This window comes from Arvicola amphibius, chromosome 1, assembly GCF_903992535.2.
Source record: "Arvicola amphibius chromosome 1, mArvAmp1.2, whole genome shotgun sequence".
In the NCBI taxonomy this organism is placed as follows: Eukaryota; Metazoa; Chordata; class Mammalia; order Rodentia; family Cricetidae; genus Arvicola; species Arvicola amphibius.
The window spans coordinates 14,617,013-14,637,046 of record NC_052047.1 but is presented as its reverse complement, the minus strand read 5'-3'; the positions used below and the strand labels follow the sequence as shown (position 1 = coordinate 14,637,046).

General features: G+C 40.5%; 1 protein-coding gene across 1 annotated transcript in view; it reads left to right on the top strand.

Annotated features, from left to right (window-relative positions):
• Window positions 1-20,034, top strand: part of Mthfd2l (methylenetetrahydrofolate dehydrogenase (NADP+ dependent) 2 like) — an 84,763-nt gene that overhangs the window by 10,293 nt on the left and 54,436 nt on the right. Inside the window, exons 2-5 of the mRNA XM_038331291.1 lie at window positions 3,126-3,310; window positions 5,143-5,265; window positions 12,754-12,906; window positions 13,946-14,053. Of these exons, the coding sequence (XP_038187219.1) occupies window positions 3,126-3,310; window positions 5,143-5,265; window positions 12,754-12,906; window positions 13,946-14,053 (569 nt within the window). The remainder of the gene's footprint in view (window positions 1-3,125; window positions 3,311-5,142; window positions 5,266-12,753; window positions 12,907-13,945; window positions 14,054-20,034) is intronic.

The following is a 20,034-nucleotide window of genomic DNA, read 5'->3' as shown; positions in this document are numbered from 1 at the left end:
TCATCCACAAGGCCAAATTTGGATGAAGACACAACACAAGGAAATTGTAGTTCAATTTCCTCAATGAACAAAGACACTAAATTTTTCATTAAAATAGGTAAAAATGAATTTAAGAACACATTAAAATGACATCAAAAACAACCTGATTTCATTCCAAATGTAAAGTTGAAATATTAAGAAAAGAATTTGAAGACATAGAAAGATGGTAAATTCTCTCAGGCTCATAGGTTAGCAGAATTAATATTGTGAAAACAGTTATATTAACAAAAAATGTCCTTCAGTATCTTAAGGACAATCTTCATTGAGCTGTAAAATCACTATAAATCTGTATGGAAGCACAAGACCCCAAAGAGCAAAATCACTTTTTTATACAAAAGAGCAATGCTGGAGGCATCACAATATTATTTCAAATTATATTACCAAGCTTTAGTAACAGAAACCATGTAGCACAGGCACAAAAACAGAACATAGATCAAGTGGATAAAACAGGAGAACGTAAACCCACACAAGTACTGCCATCTACGTTTTTGACAGAGGTATCAAAAACAAACACCGGAGAAAAGATGGCCTCTTTAGCAATAGGTACTGACTGGGAAGACGATACAGATGAATGAAACTAGGTCCACATTTTTCATCCAGCACAAAAATCAATTAAAAAAATTAGCAAAGTCTGAGATCAGAAACCTTGAAACTCACAGAGGAAAACACACGTGAAACTTGAAAGGCAGAGACGGAGGCTCCTGGGTCAGTTCCAGCTCAATCCCTCCAAGCCCTGTGTCCAAAGTAAACAGTCAACCATAGAGTCCTTGCTTCAAGACAACAATGGGCAGAAAGAGCTTGTGATGTGTTTGAAATCACTTGAACTCCCCTGTTCAACAACCCCAAGGGAGGATTCACTGCCTGGTACTAGGGTTTTCTTAGATAGTGTATGGCCTTGGGGCATTATCAGCCCAAGTGGTGTAACTTCATTTAGATTATTTATATATGCATATGCATACACTGATATGTTTTTAAGTAAACAGAAAATAATCACCGCTAATGTTCTTTGTACCCCTTCCTCTCTTTCCCTCTGTTTTGCCTTCCTCTCCACTCCCCAGCTAAGAGCCCTCCTGCTTTTCCTATGTTCATTCCCCTTCAGAGAATCTATACCATACTGTGCCCCTCTTCACGGGTCCTCTCACGGTGATCCTTTTTTTACTTTCCCTGCCTCTGTGGCAATACACATTACATAAATAAGGCCTGCACAATAACAACAATAGTTGACATGCCACTGTGGGTGGGGGAATCTCGTAAGGCCCCAGCTTCAGATGAAGACTATTATTAATGGCTGCTAAGAGAAGGACAGTCAGTCTTCTTCAGGGAAGAGCCCCATGATAGGTTTTCCAATCTCCAGCCGTCAGTCCTGAACATGCAACACTAAATAGACTCAGTGGGTTGTATTTATATATGCTTATATATAAAAGTGAAATAATAATTAAAAGAGGTCATGGATTTGGGAGAGTGGAGAAGCATGGGAGGAGTTGGCAGAGAGTGTGTTGGAAATGAGGCAAATCCAGTACTTATGTATGAAATTCTCAAAAAAAGGTGAGAAGGTACTTAAAAACCCAAAATGTTCCAGAAAGGCTCCAAGGGCAATGAAAATAATCACAAGAACTGATATGTGGGATGCTATGAAACTGAAAAGTTTCTACACAGCCAAGGAAGGAATAACCAGAGTTAAAGGGCAACTTAGATGGGGAAACAAGATCCAACTACACTTGGGATATAGGACTAGTACCTCGAATATAGGAAATTAAACAGCAAAACTAAAAATGAGCTTGTTTTTCTCTCCATTTCATCACCCGCAAAATGACACAGGGAAGGGGAGTGGGAGCCGTTGGAGTGTCTTGTAAAGACACTAACCACATTTACAAAGACTTTTTTCCCATGGCTGATCTGTAGAGGGCATGAGGCCTGTCCGCTCACAGATAAACACTAGGAAACCCAGAAATACTAAACATATGGGGTTTACCCTTCAAATGAAGAGGTGTATGACCAGTTTTCTGTCCAAAAGACAGGAAATGGACATGGTTAATAGCCCAGCAACCTCTGCACTCTCTCTATGGCAAGGTCACATGTGTCTCCCGCAGACTCTTATATTTATCCCAATTATCCTCCCTAGACCCTTATTTTGAGCATTGTTTCTCAGCTAATAGAACCCATCTTTAAGAGACATGTAACATGTACTTTACACATGGGAACAGAGGCAGTTAATAACCCAATGACGCTTACATTATCTATACAACCGAGATCATTCCCCAGACCCTAAAGATATCACAATTAGTCAATCTATAGAACCCATTCTATAGAAGCAGTCACATATCCTTTGAAAAGAGTTTCAATCTAATCATTTATGAGCTTTGTTGTATGCACGGGATTGAATTAATTGTCACCAGGAAATGTTTTTTCCAAATTGTCCTGTACTTAAATATGCCTGACATTAACTGCTCAGTGTCAGATTCTCAAAGTTTGAACCAGCACTGGTTGCTGAGTTGTGCTGACCAGACTTCCTTCTTGTCTCATTGTCTCTTGGATTGTTACTCTGCTGGCCGTGGTGTTTGCGGAGACCCCCACACTGATCTCCTCCCACTCTCAGAACAGAGAGGTTTAGAATTTCTGTAAAATTTGGGGGGGCATAAACACATTCAGTCTAGAACAATTAAATTATAATGTAGAAGTACAGAAATTATATTCTTCCAGAAAAATCGTTACATTATTTATGAACCTGAAAATGGAGTGTCAGATGTTGTTAGAAAAGCCAAATTTTAGATGCTCATGGTTGTTTTGAATATTTTTATTTCATGTGTCTTTGCCTGCATGCGTGGCAATGTACCACGTGTGTGCGGTGCCTGTGGAGGCTAGAGGAGAGCTGCTGTTCCTCTGGAAATGTAGTTACAACCAGTTGTGAGACACCATGTGGGTGCTGAGAACTTGTCCTTCCTCTGCAAGAGCAAGAGGTGCTCTTAGCCACTGAGCCATCTTACCAGCCCCACAGCTGTTTTGAACATTCTTGTTCCACACATTTATTCAGCTGAATGTTCCTTATTGACTTTTTAATATTATACATAGTGTTTTGTTTCCCACAGACATGAAGCCATTGTCATCTCAGGAACTGAAATGGCTAAGCAAATCCAAAAAGAAATACAGCAAGGTGTGGAATCATGGATTGCTCTTGGGAACAGGAGGCCCCACCTCAGTATCATTTTAGTGGGAGATAACCCAGCAAGCCACACCTACGTCAGGAATAAGATAAAAGCTGCTTCTGCTGTAGGTGGGTATGTATGTGAGCTGTCCTTGTTCCTAAATGTTTCTGCTATATAAAATTACATAACCGTGATTGATAATTATCAAGTAAGTACCATTCAAATAACATGGATTATTGTTATTATTAGAGATTATGCTATTACCCAAGCTTATATGTCTTACTGTTTTCAGGTTTCTTATAGAATTATTTCAGTGTGATTCATATTTTATGGAAGAGGCGATAAGAATCTTTGCTTTTAAAAAAGAGCCTGTGTGTTGGGGGTGAGGATGCAGGTCAAAGAATCACAAGCTAACAACAAAAGATTCCACTTATATTTTCTTTATTATAATGGGCAAACTCATGGAAAAGGAATGAGAATTCCAACCTCAGGTGTATAACGTGGGAAGCAGAGAGAGAGAGAGCCCTAGGCTGGCCTGCGGTTTTCTCTGGGTACCCAAAAGGTCATGCTCTAACCTGGTCTAACCTCTTAAAGGTCATTGGCTGGCAGAGGACTCCCATTACCTTCCCCTTTTGTCTAAATAAGAGAGTTCCAAATACAATACAAAAGTATATACACTAGGAACAGATATTAAGTATAAGATTAGGATTACAACCAGCATAAACAATATTAAGCAAGGAAGATATTAAGTATAAGATTAGGATTACAACCAGCATAAGCAATATTAAGCAAGGAATATATGTCAAATGTTTTAATAAACATTTTATCCTAAAGAGTCTAAGTCTTGTATTGGAAATGGCTTGGCTAAATCATAAGAGGAAGGTAACTATAGCTGTCTAATCTTCAATCCCATTGAAGACCTGAGAAGGGAGATAGTATTACTTGAGTAGGCAGGAAGTACAATCAAGCAGCTTCCAAAATGTGCAATTTATGACAGAGACAACTGGCTACCCAAGCAATCACCCAAAGTCTCATTTGCAATGTTGAAGCAACCAACTTTGGTTAAGGCCTAGTGTGACTGACAGGTTTTCAGAGGCAGGAAAAATTTTAAAACCGTCTTACTCTTTCTTGGCAAGGTTTGGCAGTCTTTTTCCTGGTGTCCTGCTTATCCAGTCTGGAAACGATGTACTTTGTCAGTGGAGAAGGCATGGGCAGTTCCTTGTCCAAAAGTCAATTGTGCCAAGAAGAACACAAACTCCAAGTGGAGTGTCTGTGGTGCTCAACATTCTCTTGGGAATAGATCAGTGCTGTCAGGAGCAATCTTGTCTCCCATCAACAGAACCCCAAGTTATTTAAATGCCATGTTCTACAGATCCTTGAAATAGTTGAAGATTATCTATCTAGGCAGATTACAATCTCTATGTATCTAAAAAACCTAATTAGTCTGACTAAAAGTATAACAAACACGAATGAATATTGACCTATATAATACCGTGTAACTTAAAGATTAAGACTTCATATCAGAATATTAAATAATCTGTAAACAACTGTGCAGTAAATGAGGGCAATGACTTCAAAATGTAAACAATGTATAAGTATCTTAGTCAAAGTTAGGAATATATAATGTAATATGATAAATCAAAGGTTCCCCATCACCTGTGTTCACTGCATTCATTTTAACTGAATCATAAACTTCATTAATTTCCTGTCTAGCTTGGTCTCTTCAAATCTTCTAAGAGGGGTTATCACGAGTCAGTGCAGGTTGTCACATGGAATAGTAGCCAAATGATACTTAGAAATCAGGAGAGAATCCCTGTACAGTCTGAAAAATCCCTTCTCCTGGGTGACTAGAACATTGACTCTGCAGAAGGACTTTCCCTTCAGTGGGGCAGGGTCAGAAGAGACCAGACACACATTGGAGAAGAGCATAGACAAGTGACCTTCTCTGCTTGTCTTCCAGGTATCTGCAGTGAGCTCATCATAAAGCCCGAGAACGTTTCTCAGGAGGAGCTTTTGGATATCACTGATCAACTGAACATGGACCCAAGAGTCAGTGGTATACTTGTTCAGCTCCCTCTTCCAGGTACATGATGCTCTTTTGTGTGTCTGGGTTAGGCAGGAGAAAGGGCTTATCATGGTCTTGAAGGCAATTTATAGAACACATGGAGGACTGGCTATCAACTTAGTACAGTAGTAACTAACTGCTAACAGGTTCTTAAAGGTTTATATTTACAAGATGAAAAACTGAATAGGAAATTTAGGTGTGGGAAAGACACATCTCTGTTCGCTGGGAGTAACTACAGCTGATTGCAAGCTGAAGGCAGGTGGTGCTTCTAATAAACAATGGGGAAAATTAGCAATTTTTTGTGTCTCTTAAAACTTTTGATCAGGTATTAGAAACTATCTTATTGTGGTTTGCAAATGTATAATGACATAAAAAGTAGTGTGGTTAATATCTATTTACAATATTATCTTTTAAAACATTAGTCACAAGAATTAAAGTGTCTGTTTTTCTCTTTGTTTTATTTTTTAAAATCAAATCATGTCAAGAGTGGTGTGCATAGCAATCACTAGCTCAATGTGCAACTGATGTGGAACAAACATCTTTTCAATGGCGGGATGGATTGATTTGCCATATTCCTTTCTAAACCATATATATTTTATTTGTACATTCAGAGAGTTCCTTAATGTGAAATTTTAGCTGATGTCGCTTCCTCTGGGATTCTTTCTTCTGTTCATGGTCCCATCCCTTATTTTTTTTTATAATTTCTTTTATTTTACTTTTTAAAAAAGAAAACAAACTATCTTTTTTCATTTTACATAGCAATCCCAATTCCCACTCCCTACCTTCCTCCCATTCCCTCCACCCCCTCCATACCCCTATCTACTCCTCAGAGAGGGTAAGGCACATTGTTTTGGGGAAGGCCCAAGGCTCTCCGTACTATGTCTAGGCTGAACAAGGTATCCATCCAAAGAGAATAAGTTTCCCAAAAGTCAGTACAAGTAGTAGGGATAAATCCTGGTGCCACTGCCAGTGAGTGGCCCCACAGTTTGCCCTAGCCATACAACTGTTAGCCCCATTTAAAGACACTAGTTTGTTCCTATACTGGTTCCTTCCCTCTCTGGCTGGAGTTGGTGAGCTCCCATTAGCTCAGGTAGACTGTTTCAGTGGGTGTCCCTATCATGGTCTTGACCTCTTTGCTCATATTCTCACACCTCCCACTCTTCAGCTGAGCTTTGGGAGCTCAGCCCAATGCTCCGCTGCAGGTCTCTGCCTCTGTTTCCATCGGTTGCTGGATGAAGGTTCTATGGTGACATTTAAGATATTCATCAGTCTGACAACAGGAGCCTGTCCCTTATTTCTCCCTGACCGTCACTCAGTTCCCCGTCGTATAGTTCCAGTTCCTCACAGGATGCAGTGTTAGCGTTCCAGTTGGTTTGCATGTCTCCATTTGCATTTTGGTTGACTTCGGTTGGAGTGACTTACTATTCTTATGTATGTTGGAATTTTACAATGGCGTTCTTACCTTTGCTTCCTGCAGACATAGGTGGCTCCTGGCTCTCCTTGCTGGTTCCTGTTTTCCTGACCTACTCACAGATGTTACACTACATTATCAGCTCTTGTTTCTTTTCCCTTCATCTTTACAGGCCAGTCTCCTTGGTCTGTTCTATACTTGTATAATGTCATGTGGGTGTAAGGCTGGATGCATGCGAAGACACACTTTATGGCTATACTTGAACTACATAATAAGTAGTCAATTCCCATTCAGGTCTTTGAAAGAAATACATTGTAGACAGAGGCTTCTAGAGACCTATTGTACAAAATCATGAGATAGTTAATTTATACAACACATAAATACAATTTTCATAATTAAAAACATTTCAGAGGTATCTTCCAAATCACTATATTTCTTTTGTCAGACTTTTTAAGTACATTGTATTTAGTCTGTCCTAACTAAATCAGATTTGTAGCTAATGTTGCCTTTGTAACCAGTGACTTTGTTACTAGTGGCCACTAGATGGCACTGGTGATCTATCTGTACTACAGACAAACTGCTTGAATTCTCTGTTCCAGAGAAAGTAACAGGAATCCCAGCAAATAAATATGAGGGTGGTTTGAGAGAGGACACTTTTCTATATGCAAAGCCAATAATATGTGCACAAAATACCAGGGGGATCATCCACTGCACTAAGTCTTTGTTATATGAAGATTTTGTATTTACCAATTCAGTTTGAATCCTCACAGTAACTGTGGGGGTGGAGCTATCATGGTGTGTCTTTGGTGACAAGAATACAGAGGTCATGTCCCTTCCTTCTGAGTGACCATATCTGGATCCAGGCAGACAGATCCCCCCACGCTAATATCTGAACCATAGTTGATACAGTTCCAGGGTATCAGCATTAGCTAGTGGATAAAGTAAATGTTTGAAAGGTATGAATACATGTTAAACCTTTTAATATTCAGAGAAACAGTGATGTTGGAAAGGATGGGTTCCATAAGGAAGCTGTCTGGACTTCAGTCTTGGCTGTGCCGTTCACTAATAGACAATACTGATCACCTCTTTGTCTCAGTGTTTCCATCCGGCAAGAGAAGAAAATCCCGCATGCTTCATAGGCTTTTCTTTTCTAGCATTAAATAAAATAATCAGCATAAAGGAGGACTTGACACAGAAGATTAATTTTAAATTCTGATTTATTTCGAGATAGCAATCAATCTGATGGAATTTGTCACCATTAAATCGTTTCTGGTTTAAGTTTTCAGAAAAGACACCAAAGGAGTAATAGGTACAGGAACCAAGACGAGATTTAAAACGGGTTGGAACAGGAGTAGAGATGGTTTAATAGGTAGATTTCAAACGGGTTGGAGCAGGAGTAGAGATGGTTTAATAGGTAGATTATTTGTGTAATGGAAAACATAGATTGTTGTCAAGGTGATAGCTTTTGTTTCTGGTGACAAATTTCTTATACCTATGTTATGAAGAAAAATAAAGAATCCACTGAAATGTGGGTACTTTGGGGTTTAGAGAAAGATTGTGTCCTAAGAGGGGTGGCTCTGTTTGTTAACTGCTGTTAAAAATTTAACAATCTAATTTTGGGCTCCTGGTTCCTATGGAAAAAGCTGAGCGTGATGTTGCCTGCCTATAACCCTAGCACTGGGGAGGCAGAGGCAGGAGGACCCATGAGACTTGCTTACTAGTTTATCTTGCCAAATCTGCATGCTCCTGTTCATTGAGAATCTATGTGGGATTCCCCTCTGTCTGCTCTGAATATGTTTTATTACTGTTGTTTAATAAAGAACCTGTTTTGGCCTATGGCAGGGCAGAATATAGTAAGTCAGGAAATCCGGGCAGAAATAGAAGAGGAAAGAAGGCAGAATCAGGGAGATGCCATGCAGCTGCTGAAGGAGAAAGATGCTGGAACCTTACCAGTAGGCCACGGCCCTGTGGTGAACATAGATTAATAGAAATGGGTAAATTTAAGAGGTAAGAGTTAGTTAATAAGAAGCCTGAGCTAATAGGGCAAACAGTATTGTAATTAATTCAGTTTTTGTGTGATTATTGAGGTCTGGGAAGCAAAAGAGCAGTCTCAGTTTACAAGAATCTAATTCAAAAGGCGAGCGGGGGAGTGGCAGGGCAAGACAGCTGATGCCAGTCTCAGGCTTCCACACACATGAACACATACACACGTACACAGCACACACACACAAGCAGCATGCATGAACACAGGCACCCACACAATACATTAAAAATGAATATCATCAACAATAAATTATCATGTCATAAAGCTGTGAATTATGGTTAATTCAACTTAAGATTCATTTTAAAACAATATTTTGAGAAGAAACATTTTGCTTCAGGTAATTTTATCATGATTTTCAAAATCCCATTCTCATAATGTTATTTGTCTCCTTAAAAATTTTGTAGATAACTTTTTTAATGAGGTAAAAGACAAGAAAAAAGGCGGACAACTGTCCTGCAATGGAATGTATCTCCACTAGGTGGCAGCATTGAGCAAGCACTTTTTACAACTGTTTGTTTCTGGAGCCACTAACGTCTCTTCCCGTTCATGCCGAAGTATAAACCATCCAAAGAGGGTTTGTTTTATTGTCCAAGTTCATAGACATACCTTTTTTTTGAGATGACTTCTTAAAACAAAACCACACATATAAAAATAACAACAACAACAAAACCACTTAAAATTCAGGAATTTTGAAAACAACAGTAATTTTCTGCCTTTCTTCCTATCTTTTGCTTTTTCCTTTATCATCTATTTTTTAGTGTATTCTTCTCAAAATCCCATTTGTATAGTGTATATTTCTTTTTTAAAAAGTCTTTTAAAATATATATGAACAATACTAAATGAACTCAATGGGGCACATTTAAATATTTATTCACTTATAACAATATATTATTTCCTCACCTGTAACAATCACAATTAAAGTAAAAGAGGTCATGAATGGTACAGGAGCCGGACTGGAGGTGTGAGAGAGGTAGAAGGAGAAGGAGGGGGCTGATATAAAAACAGTACACAAGAAATTTTAAAAATCATTTAAATTTAAAAAATAAGATACATGTATTTATAGGCTGTGTATTATTGAATTTAATTTCCAAAAACTCTGGCCTGATAACCCAGGGGAGATGGATAGTTAAAGAACAATCTGAATCTAAATTATTGTTCCTGAGACCTTGGCAAGCAAGGTTGTACATAGAAGCTGCTTGTTCGTTTCCCTGCTGCCCAGGCCCGAAATAATTACACAGAAACTACATTAATTACAATACTACTTGGTCAATAGCTTAGGTTTCTTATTTACTAACTCTTACATCTTAAATTAACCCATTTCTATTATTTTATATTTTACCATGAGACTTGTGGTTTACTGGTAAGGTTCCCGGGCATCTGTCTCCTTTAGTGGCTGCATGGCACCTCTCTGACTCCGCCTTCTTTCTCCCAGCATTCAGAGGACCACATTAGATGTCTATATAATCTTCAGCTCTCACCAGAGAATCATAGACTCAGATAAAGCCAAGCTGAAAAGCTTCATAGGATGTATAGATTCCAACCCTCATGGGATATCTGTAAAGTAGCTCCCAGACATCCTGAGCAGTCTCCGGGACTGTAGGAGGGGAGGCTGCAGGTACATGCAGGAAGAGATCCACCTGGAGCAGCTGTTCTCAACATGTGGGTCAAGAAAGACCGCCAGAAAACAGATGTTTACGTTATGATCCATAACAGTAGCAAAATTACAGTTATGAAGTAGCAACAACAATAATTGTATGGTTGGGGATCTCTAAAAGATGAGGAACTGTATTAAAGGGTGGCAGTGTTAGGAAGGTTGAGAACCACCAGCCTAAAGGATCCCGCTGGCTCCATTTCCAACCTTTACTAGACTCAAATTGGGAGTTGGAGTGGCTCCATGAGGTGAGACTCACTTCCCATTCCTTTTCTGTCCCCCCACCTCTCAAAGATAAAATAATTTATGGATGATATTGGACAAGGAGGTATTTTATAAGTATTATCTGTCTTGATTTTTGCTTTATGTAGCACACAAAGAATGTTTATTGAGACTACATTTATACTGTTTGGGCAAATATTTATGCCATTAGAATGTAAGTTCCATAGGACATGAATTTTGTCTTTGGCTCACTTATACATCCTAACTCCCCATTGGACACATTGTTGTAGAATATTATTTTAAGTGAGCAAAGATGTATTACATTTGTTTATGCTGAAGAATATTACTTTAACTTGTAAAGGTGTGTTACTCTTGTTTGTGCTGCATTTGTTTAGTTATGTAAAGATGTGTTACAATTGTTTATGCTACAGGATATTGCTTTAACTGTGTAAAGGTGTGTTACTCTTATTTGTGCTGCGTTTGTTTAATTATGTAAAAATGTGCTGCATTTGTTTCACCTTGCCTGCCTAAGGCACCTGATTGGTCTAATAAAGAGCTGAATGGCCAATAGCTAGGCAGGAGAGGGATAGGTGGGGCTGGCAGGCAGAGAGAATAAGTAGGAGGAGAAATCTAGACAAAGGAGAGAAGAGAGAAGAGAACTAGGGAGAAAGAGAGGGACATGCTCAGACAGAAGCCAGACAGCCACCAGCCACACAGACATGAGAAATCAGTGAAAATAAGAGATACAGACAGAAAGAAAGGTAAAAGGCCCCGAGGCAGAATGCAGATGAAAAGAAATGCTGTAAGTTATAAGAGCTAGTGGGACAAGCACAAAACATGGCCGAGCATTCATAACTAATAAGAAGTCTTCATGTCATGACTTGGGAGCTGGTTGGTGACCCAAAAGTCTGGTGCAATACATGGAACACATTCAACTATCAGTTGAGTGAATATATGAATGAATTTTCAAATCCTTATATGCTAAGGGTGTGAACTTTATCTTGTTAGCATGAAGCTATGTGTGGAATTTTTTATTTTTTATTTTTCAAGACTTGAAAGAAATATTTCACCTTAAGTTGATATTGGATAATATAGTAGTGTATATATTATATACAAAATATAAATGTATCCCTCAATATATTTCAGAATCTAATATAGTGTTAAATTAAGACTGCAGTGAATTTATAAGTCAGTTTGGGAAAATTGAAACACTATTGTGTTTTCCGGTCCATGAGAGAATATGACTTGGTCCACTGTCAGCAATCTTTTGTAGTTCTATTACAGGAGTTGTTCTCAAATTTAGAAAAATTTATTCCTAAGAACATTGCTGTTTGTTAGGTATTATAAATAGTAGCTTAGAATAATTTTATTGTTTGATGATTGCAGCTTGCATGCTGAAATGCGCCTGGTCTTTGTGTGCTCACTTTGTGCTGTGTGTTCTTGGCTGAACTGAGCTTGACAGTTCTGCCCATATCTCACAACCTCTTTAGATAGGCAGAAGCAGCCGTGCCACTCAGGAGCGGATATTCACTTCCTTTCAGTGAGGACCTTGACACCAGAGGTGAATAGAAATGGGAGTGGACTCCTTTGTCTTCTGATCTTCAGGCTCAAGGATCAGTGTTTTCCTCCTAAGGCTGCTGGCTGAGGGTTTGGGAAAATGCCTGTACCAGACTGACAACTTTCTTCCTGGGTGTGCTGCAGCTGTAACCCTGTTTCCTTGCCAGTCTTCTCACCTTTTCACCTGGGCTTCAGGGAGTTTTATTTCTCTTTATGTTGTTAGGGGGTTAGCCAGAGGTTTTAGCAGAATTTTTGCATCACATTTGGGTAGCCTCTGTGGCTTCCTCTTTTTAATCTACTTTAATCTTTTTTAATTTAACTCTATTTAATATATGGTGTTCAGTTTTTTTCACACGCCAATTAGTGGACATGTCTTGTGGTGGAGAAAAGTGGATTTGGTCCCCTTAAATCTGCAAGCATGTTGAGGCAAAGACATCTGCCTACTTGTGGCTGCATTTCCTAGGAATTGTTCATTCCTCACAATTCTCCAGTCCAGCCGCTGTAACCTCTTAGTAGCCAATCACAGCTGCCATCCAAGAGCAATTCGGTTTACTATTTTCATTCTCCGGGCTTTCACATAAACATTAATTTTAAAAGAGACCAATTGTATGTACTTTTCAGACCATGTGGATGAAAGAACAATATGCAACGGAATTGCCCCAGAAAAGGACGTGGATGGATTTCATATTATCAATATTGGAAGACTGTGTCTCGATCAGCATTCTCTGATACCTGCCACTGCCAGTGCTGTCTGGGAAATAATAAAAAGAGCAGGTTGGTAACTTGGGTGTGTGGGAAACTTGTGCCAGATGCAGGGGAGCTCTGGAGCCTTGCTTCAGTAGAACTTCCTGTGCATACAAGCAACAAAAATGATAAGCATAAAACCAAAGGTTATAAAAACATTATACACTTATGAATGTTACGGAACAAGACAGAATGGACGGAAGTGAAGAATGTCTGCCAGGTGATAGGCCACTACAGTCATAGCTTATAGTGAGTGGGCCTTCCAGATGTGGCCATGTCTTCCGACTTTTGAATTATGAATTTTGATGACAATCTATCCCAAGTGTAGACTATTTTCTTACTAAGATAATGTGCCAATCATGTAAGAACCTTGTCTGTTGACAGTGGTTTTTAATAAAAGCATGTGGGCTTCCACTGTGCTAGACACATTGTGCTCTCACAGGCTGGTGGATACACTCCTGAAGCTCTGTGGCTTTGCACACTGATGGCTTTCCTGCCCCCACCACGGTCCTCTTGGAAGCACTCCAAGAGAAAGCAGATTCTAGAATCAAACACTTGGCTATCCATACTTGGATAAACGTCAGTTCGTTTTTTTGTTTTTTACCTGTGAAGATATATGTTTCCCCCACGTCGCAGAGAGCTGGCTTTCAGAGTAGGGCTTCTTCCTGTGGAGTAAAGTGTGTGTTATCTGCTTTATGTTATCCCAGCCTCACTGGAAGGCTGATTGCCACTGCTGCTTAACATCGCTGCATGAACTTCTTAGTCTGATTAGCGGGTAATGTATTTAAAGACTGTACACTTCATAGGCAACTCAGCGTTTAAAATGACTTTAATGGCAACTTGAGAATTTTCTTGGTTTGTAAATGAGGACATAATGAGAGGGGATATGGCAAATCCAGGAAGTATAAAAAGAAATATTTATCAATAATTCAGTGAGGGCATGCTGCAGACCAGGTAGAAAATCCAAATTTAATTAGACATTTTTAAAAAACATTTCAGTTGGCTTTTCATATGTCACTTGCTTTTTTGTGTTAGTCATGCATTTAAACAAACTGTTTATTTTTTTAAGGAATTGAAACATTTGGGAGAAATGTGGTTGTAGCAGGAAGATCCAAGAACGTGGGCATGCCAATCGCCATGCTGCTGCACACGGACGGGGAGCATGAGCGCCCTGGAGGTGAGTGCCCTGCAGGGCTTTGAGGTGGGAGTTCCTCCTCCCCTCAAGAAAAGACCGCTGATGGTGTGTGTGACTCTGCACACTCGTGGGTCTGTGCGGCTTATCTCATGGTGTGAAAGCCTTGAAAGTACACAAAGGAATTTCTGATATACTAGTTGCTTTCCTTCTGCTGTGACCAAAACGGCTTGCCGGAGAGTTTATTTGGGGCTTACAATTTCAGAGGGTCAGAGTTCGTGATGGTGGAAAGGAGGTAGCTGGTGGCTGGAGCAGCAGCTGAGAGCTCAGTCTCTAAGTAAGCAGGAGGTGGAACACACTGAGACTAGCAGGAGGCTTCAAAACTCAAAACCCAGTGACATACATCTTCCAACACAGCCACACCTCCCAGTCATTCAGTAGTTTCACCAACCAGAGACCAAGTGTTCACAAGTATTAGCCTCTCAGGGCTCTCCTTGTTCAAACCACTACTGCTGAAAATATGTGACCCCTTTGGTCCATTTTTTCTGCTTTCTTTCTTCCGATTTTACTTATGGCTGTACAGTTTTTTTTTTCTCAGTAACAATATAGACATTAAAAAAGGATAAAAGCCACTACCTACGTAAAAATCACCACTCTGGAAAATTCTCAAACCTGTTAGAAGTTGAACATTGAGTCATAAAGTGGTTGAGTATACCACAAGTCAGCTTGTTAGCTCCCTTAATAGGAATGGAACCTGGGACTTCGGACTCGTAGCTGAATGTCTGGGTTAGATAGCTAAGTCTAAGGAAGAGCTTAGACTTCACTCCGCAGGAAGAGCGGCAACTCACCACGAAAGCCCAGGATGATATGAAGACGCTGGAGAACATGCGCCACATTGTCTGGGTGACTACTGCCTCACTACCCTCCTAGGACCTTGGCATTTGCCCTAATAGCTGGGTGCCGAGCAGATCCGCAGTGAGGGCTGGCGACAGGGTAGAAAAGATATTTTGCAAAGCACAGGGGGCACTGTTCATAGTGTCTGAGCCAATGCTGTGGCATGGGACCTAAAGTTGTCTTTGCTATGATAATACATATGAAAGAATTTTTTTAAACTCAAATTAATATGAACTTATCTCAAGCAATGGCCAAATAGGGGGCCATACACATTTTTTTAGACCCATCTCTCAGGAATCAGAGGCAGGTTGATTCCTGTGAGTTCAACGTCAGCTTTGGCTACATAATGAACTCTAGGCCAGTTGGAGCTATTTAGTGAGATACTGTCTCAAAATAAATAAATAAATAAATAATGGATGAATGAAGAGGATGAACATGAGGCTTTTGAATATTATTTTCTGTTTTAAGGGCCTGAGTATCATAAGAAACTAATACATGTGTATGACCCATAGTAAGTAAGGCTTGGCAGTGACTCCAGGCAGGTGCCATGCACTCGTCTATCCAGGCACCGTTCAGGCTCTCTTCTTCCCTGCCAGCTCACTCTGCTGCTTACTATCCTCACAGCTGAAGAATACTGGTTCACCCTGGCCTTCATATAGCACTTTTATATTAAGCCAGGTAAACCAGCAGACATTTTACAAGAATATACTACTTCTTGTGGAAAATGTTGATCGAGACAAGAAAGTCTTCCTTCATTTTCAACATTCTCGACCTATTAATAACCTACCAAACATCATTCTGAGCCCGTGTTTTGATGAACACTTTCTCATAAACTGTCTAGCCAGTTTGCAATAATTCTGGTACATAGAATTAATTATTGTTCCCATTTTATAGATAAAGCTTGTAAGGTTTTTATGGCTTTGAGGAAGTGTCAGTCTCAGAACTGGGAGCTAGGGATGAGCACCTGCCAGGGTTAGGAGTACTGATCAAGATCCAGACTCATTGCTGATTCTATGACATTCAACAGCCGATGATCCTTTGTAGACTTTTACTTTTATTATCTGAGACATGCATAGCCTTAATATCTCTCTCAGTTACTGGGAAAATTAAATGAAATAGAAGTTTTAATAAATCACTAGACATGATGTATTTGAGGTGTTACTACTTGGCACACAGTAGATTGAGTTACTGCGTGTAGGCATGACAGTTGCTGTTCTTCCAATAATTGTCAAGTTGATAACCTGTAACATACCGCTCACATGTTTACAGGAAAATGCCCTGAAGTTAATGATGATTTCTTCCTTGACTTTAATTTGAAACTTAGATTTTTTTCCTGTTGAGCTTTATTTTTGCTTTTAAAAATCATATTTAGTTTTTTTAAACATTTGAATAAATTCAGTTTATGAAGGCTTACAAAGCCATGGTTAGATATTTTCTGCCTTAATACTCCAACACTGTTTGACAACATGCCTTTTCATGCAGGCTTCACTGTTACATGCTAATTTATTGTCATATTTCAATTATGAATTATTGATAAACCATCTTAGACAAACTATCCCCATTTAATTCAATTTTAGGCTACCTAATACTATGTTACAAATATTGCCTTGTGTATTTTAGCATATGTAGCTATTTATAGATACATACATATGTAGTAAAATATCAAAATAAATGCAAATTGATGATGGTAATAATTTTTAAGGAAAGAATTATGGGCTTAAACTGATTATTTTTAAAACATCTCATATTTTGTTCAATAAAATTTCTCTCCGTAATGAACTCTAAAATGAAATACATGGAGAATCATTTATAATGCTGCTTTCAAGCCAGTTGGTTAAATTTACCTTTATTATAGGGTGCCCTACTTCCATTATGATTGTTGTATCTAAAAGGTAACAGATTATACTAAAAATGATATTAGAGTTTAGGCACATGGGTGGTGTTTACATACATATTTGGTAGGATCATGGTGACATCTGTTATTAACATAATGAACTGTAGTAAGCGACGTAGCGACTATTTGGAGTCTGTGGGAAAGTTAGCGTTTGGATGTCTTGGCCTGGCAGAGCAGTAATTACATGCATTGTTAGCTAATGGAGATAATGAAGGTGGATTAACTGCAAATTCATATCTAAGAACTTGCTCTAATGACACAACATTGAGCATTTAGCTCACATTGTGCATTGTTTGAGACTCAGAGCCTACTAATTCATTTTTTAATCCCAAGGACAAAAATAATTTTGCTAAAAGGAAAAGACAGCCATACTGCATTTAGTTTAATATGTGTCTTTTCCCGACTCACTTTAACTTTTGGCATTAAGAGCCTGAAGCTCAGGTATTTGTCAGAAAAAAATTTTTGTTTACGGGGCTGTGAGGGAGAGGGGTGCGGGGTGGTGGTGTTCGCCACATTCAAGCGTGAGAGTGTACTTAAACCTCTAAGTGAGAAGCCCGCACTACCGCCCATCAGCGGGAAAGCTGCACCCTTCTCCCTCAGCATTGACCAGAAGCAGGGAGGAGGCCACAGGCTCTGCAGGAAGCTGGGGAGGAGGTCGGCCCCCACTGAGCTCCTACCTGGAGAGACTGATTCTCTTCTCCTTGACAGTCTTGGTGGAAGTCAGTGATGAAGGGGGCAGGGGAATTTGTGAAGGTTCTGTGAGAAGCAAACATTCTGCTAATTGGGGCCGCCCACAGGCTACCATGAAGTGACATCACAAGGGAACAGAAGCAAGTTGTATCTTGTGAAACTCAGCGCTTCCTACAATGTTTAAGAACCCCTGTGACCATCGTGAGGTTATAGGGTATTCCTTTTTTTTTTTCAAATTTAACTTTTCCTACATTCTTGTGGTTTTCACCTCATGCATCTGGGTCCCACTCTCCTTTCCATCCATCCTCTACCCTTGCAACTGCCCTGACCCGGGGAAGAAGAGAAAAGAAAAGAAAGGGGAGGGGAGGAGAGGGGAGGGGAAGGGGAGGGGAGGGGAAGGGAAGAGGAGGGGAGGGGAAGGGAAGGGAAGGGGAGGGAAGGGGAAGGGGAAGGGGAGGGGAAGGGGAAGGGAAGGGAAGGGGAGGGGAAGGGGGGGGGAGGGGAGGGGAAGGAGGGGAGGGGAGGGGAGGGGAGGGGAAGGGAAGGGGAGGGGAGGTGAAGAGGAGGGAAGGGAAGGGAAGGGGAGGGGAGGGGAAGGAGGGAGGGGAGGGGAGGGGAGGGGAAGGGAAGGGAAGGGAAGGGAAGGGAAGGGAAGGGAAGGGAAGGGAAGGGAAGGGAAGGGAAGGGAAGGGAAGGGAAATTCCGCTGTGGAAGCTGCAGAGTGACGCAGTGAGCCACACAGTCCTTTAGTCTGTACATTGTTACATGCAAGTGTTTCGGTCTCTGGTTTTTGCTATATCGTCAATACTAGCCCTAAATGGGGTTCCTGTTCGATATCCTGTTATCCTGTGTCAAAGAGATCCTGGGTCTGCAGGACATTCTTGTGGAGAGTTGTCCCTGAGGTCACTAGAGCGAGGCACCTGGTCCTTCCTCTCGCCAACTGCAGCACAACGCAGAGTAGCCCCTTGACTAGGCAACACAGTATAGCTGTCCCTGGTGATTTAGGTGTGGGCAAGCCAACCCTGAGTACATACGAGCAGGAGAATCACCCTGCCCCTTGCTCACTACATAGGGTGAACTAGCCAGGGCAGTACTGGAGAGTTCACCTGGTGTTGAGGATGAAGGAGAGCTGGCGGACTGACCAATCCTGCAACTACCCAGACGCAGAACAATGAGTTGGCCCATCCCACCATCTACCCCATCTAGGGTATACTTTTGACATTTTTATATGTAGCAACAGAAGAAGCTTCTCTTTCTCTGAGAATGAAAACCCAGTACTACTGGCTTTTTAGCACAGTGGCTTTGTCTAGCTTCCCCATAAGGAAGGAAGCCTGGGGAAAATCCTCTAATAATGCCTTTAAATACATTTTTTCCATCATGATAGCAGAGAGCCCTCCCCCATCAAGGTACTATAACTATTAACTATCAGTGGTAGAATTTAGAATCTAATTTTACTTCCCATTCAGAGAGAGCTCCTTCTGCATACATTCACTCTTAAGCAGCACAGCTCACTAGAAGTGACCAGTGAAGTGCCCATGGCATTGGTTACATGCTCTTTAACTGGAATGTGGTAGCATTGCTAAGAGTGAAGAAGACTTGGTCTCTCTCTTCCCAACTCAGTGCTCTTCATCTTCAGATTCACCATTCGAAGGTGCGTCTTCACCAAGCACTGGCCACATAGCACCTAACTGATGTGGGATTCCTGTTTTTATGCTGTGATTACCATTAATAAATAAAGAAGCTTTGGACCTATAGCAGGGCAGAACTTAGTTAGATGGGGGAAACTAAGCTGAATGCTGGGAGAAAGGAGGTGGAGTCAGAGAGATGCCATGTAACCCTGCCAGAGATAGATGCTGGAAATTTTCCGGTAAGCCACAACCTCGTGGAGATACAGATTAATAGAAGTGGGTTAAATTAATAAGCAAGAGTTAGCCAATAAGAAGCTAGAGCTAATGGCCTAAGCAGTGGTTTAATTAATACAGTTTCTGTGTGATTATAGTAAGAAGGCCGCTAGTTAGTTCCCAGGGCTAAGCAGCCAGGAACTAACTAGCGGCCTTCTTACTATATCCAACATTTATAGTCAACCTGACCTGCTACTATGCTTCCTTTCCTCTTTCTTTGAGATTTTGAGATGTCCTTTGATTGTATGGTTTTTTTTTTTTGAGAAAGGGTTTCTGTGTAGCCCTGGCTGTCCAGGAACTCACTCTGTAGATCAAGCTGGCCTCAAACTCAGAGATCCACCTGCATCTGCCTCCCAAGTGCTGGGATTAAAGGAAAGCACCACCGCCACCTGGCTAAGTAAAAATCCACGTAAATTTTTGTTAATGCACGGTGTCAGTTAGGGTTACTATTGCTGTGATGAAATACCACGACTAAAAGCAAGTTGTAGAAAAAGGGTTTATTTGGTTTACTCTTCTACATTGTAGTTCTTCGTTGATGGAATCCAGAACATGAACTCAAATGGGGTAGGAGCCTCTAGGCAGGAACTGGTGCAGAAGCTATGGAGGGGTGCTGCTCACTGGTTTGCTCACCATGGCTTGCTCAACCT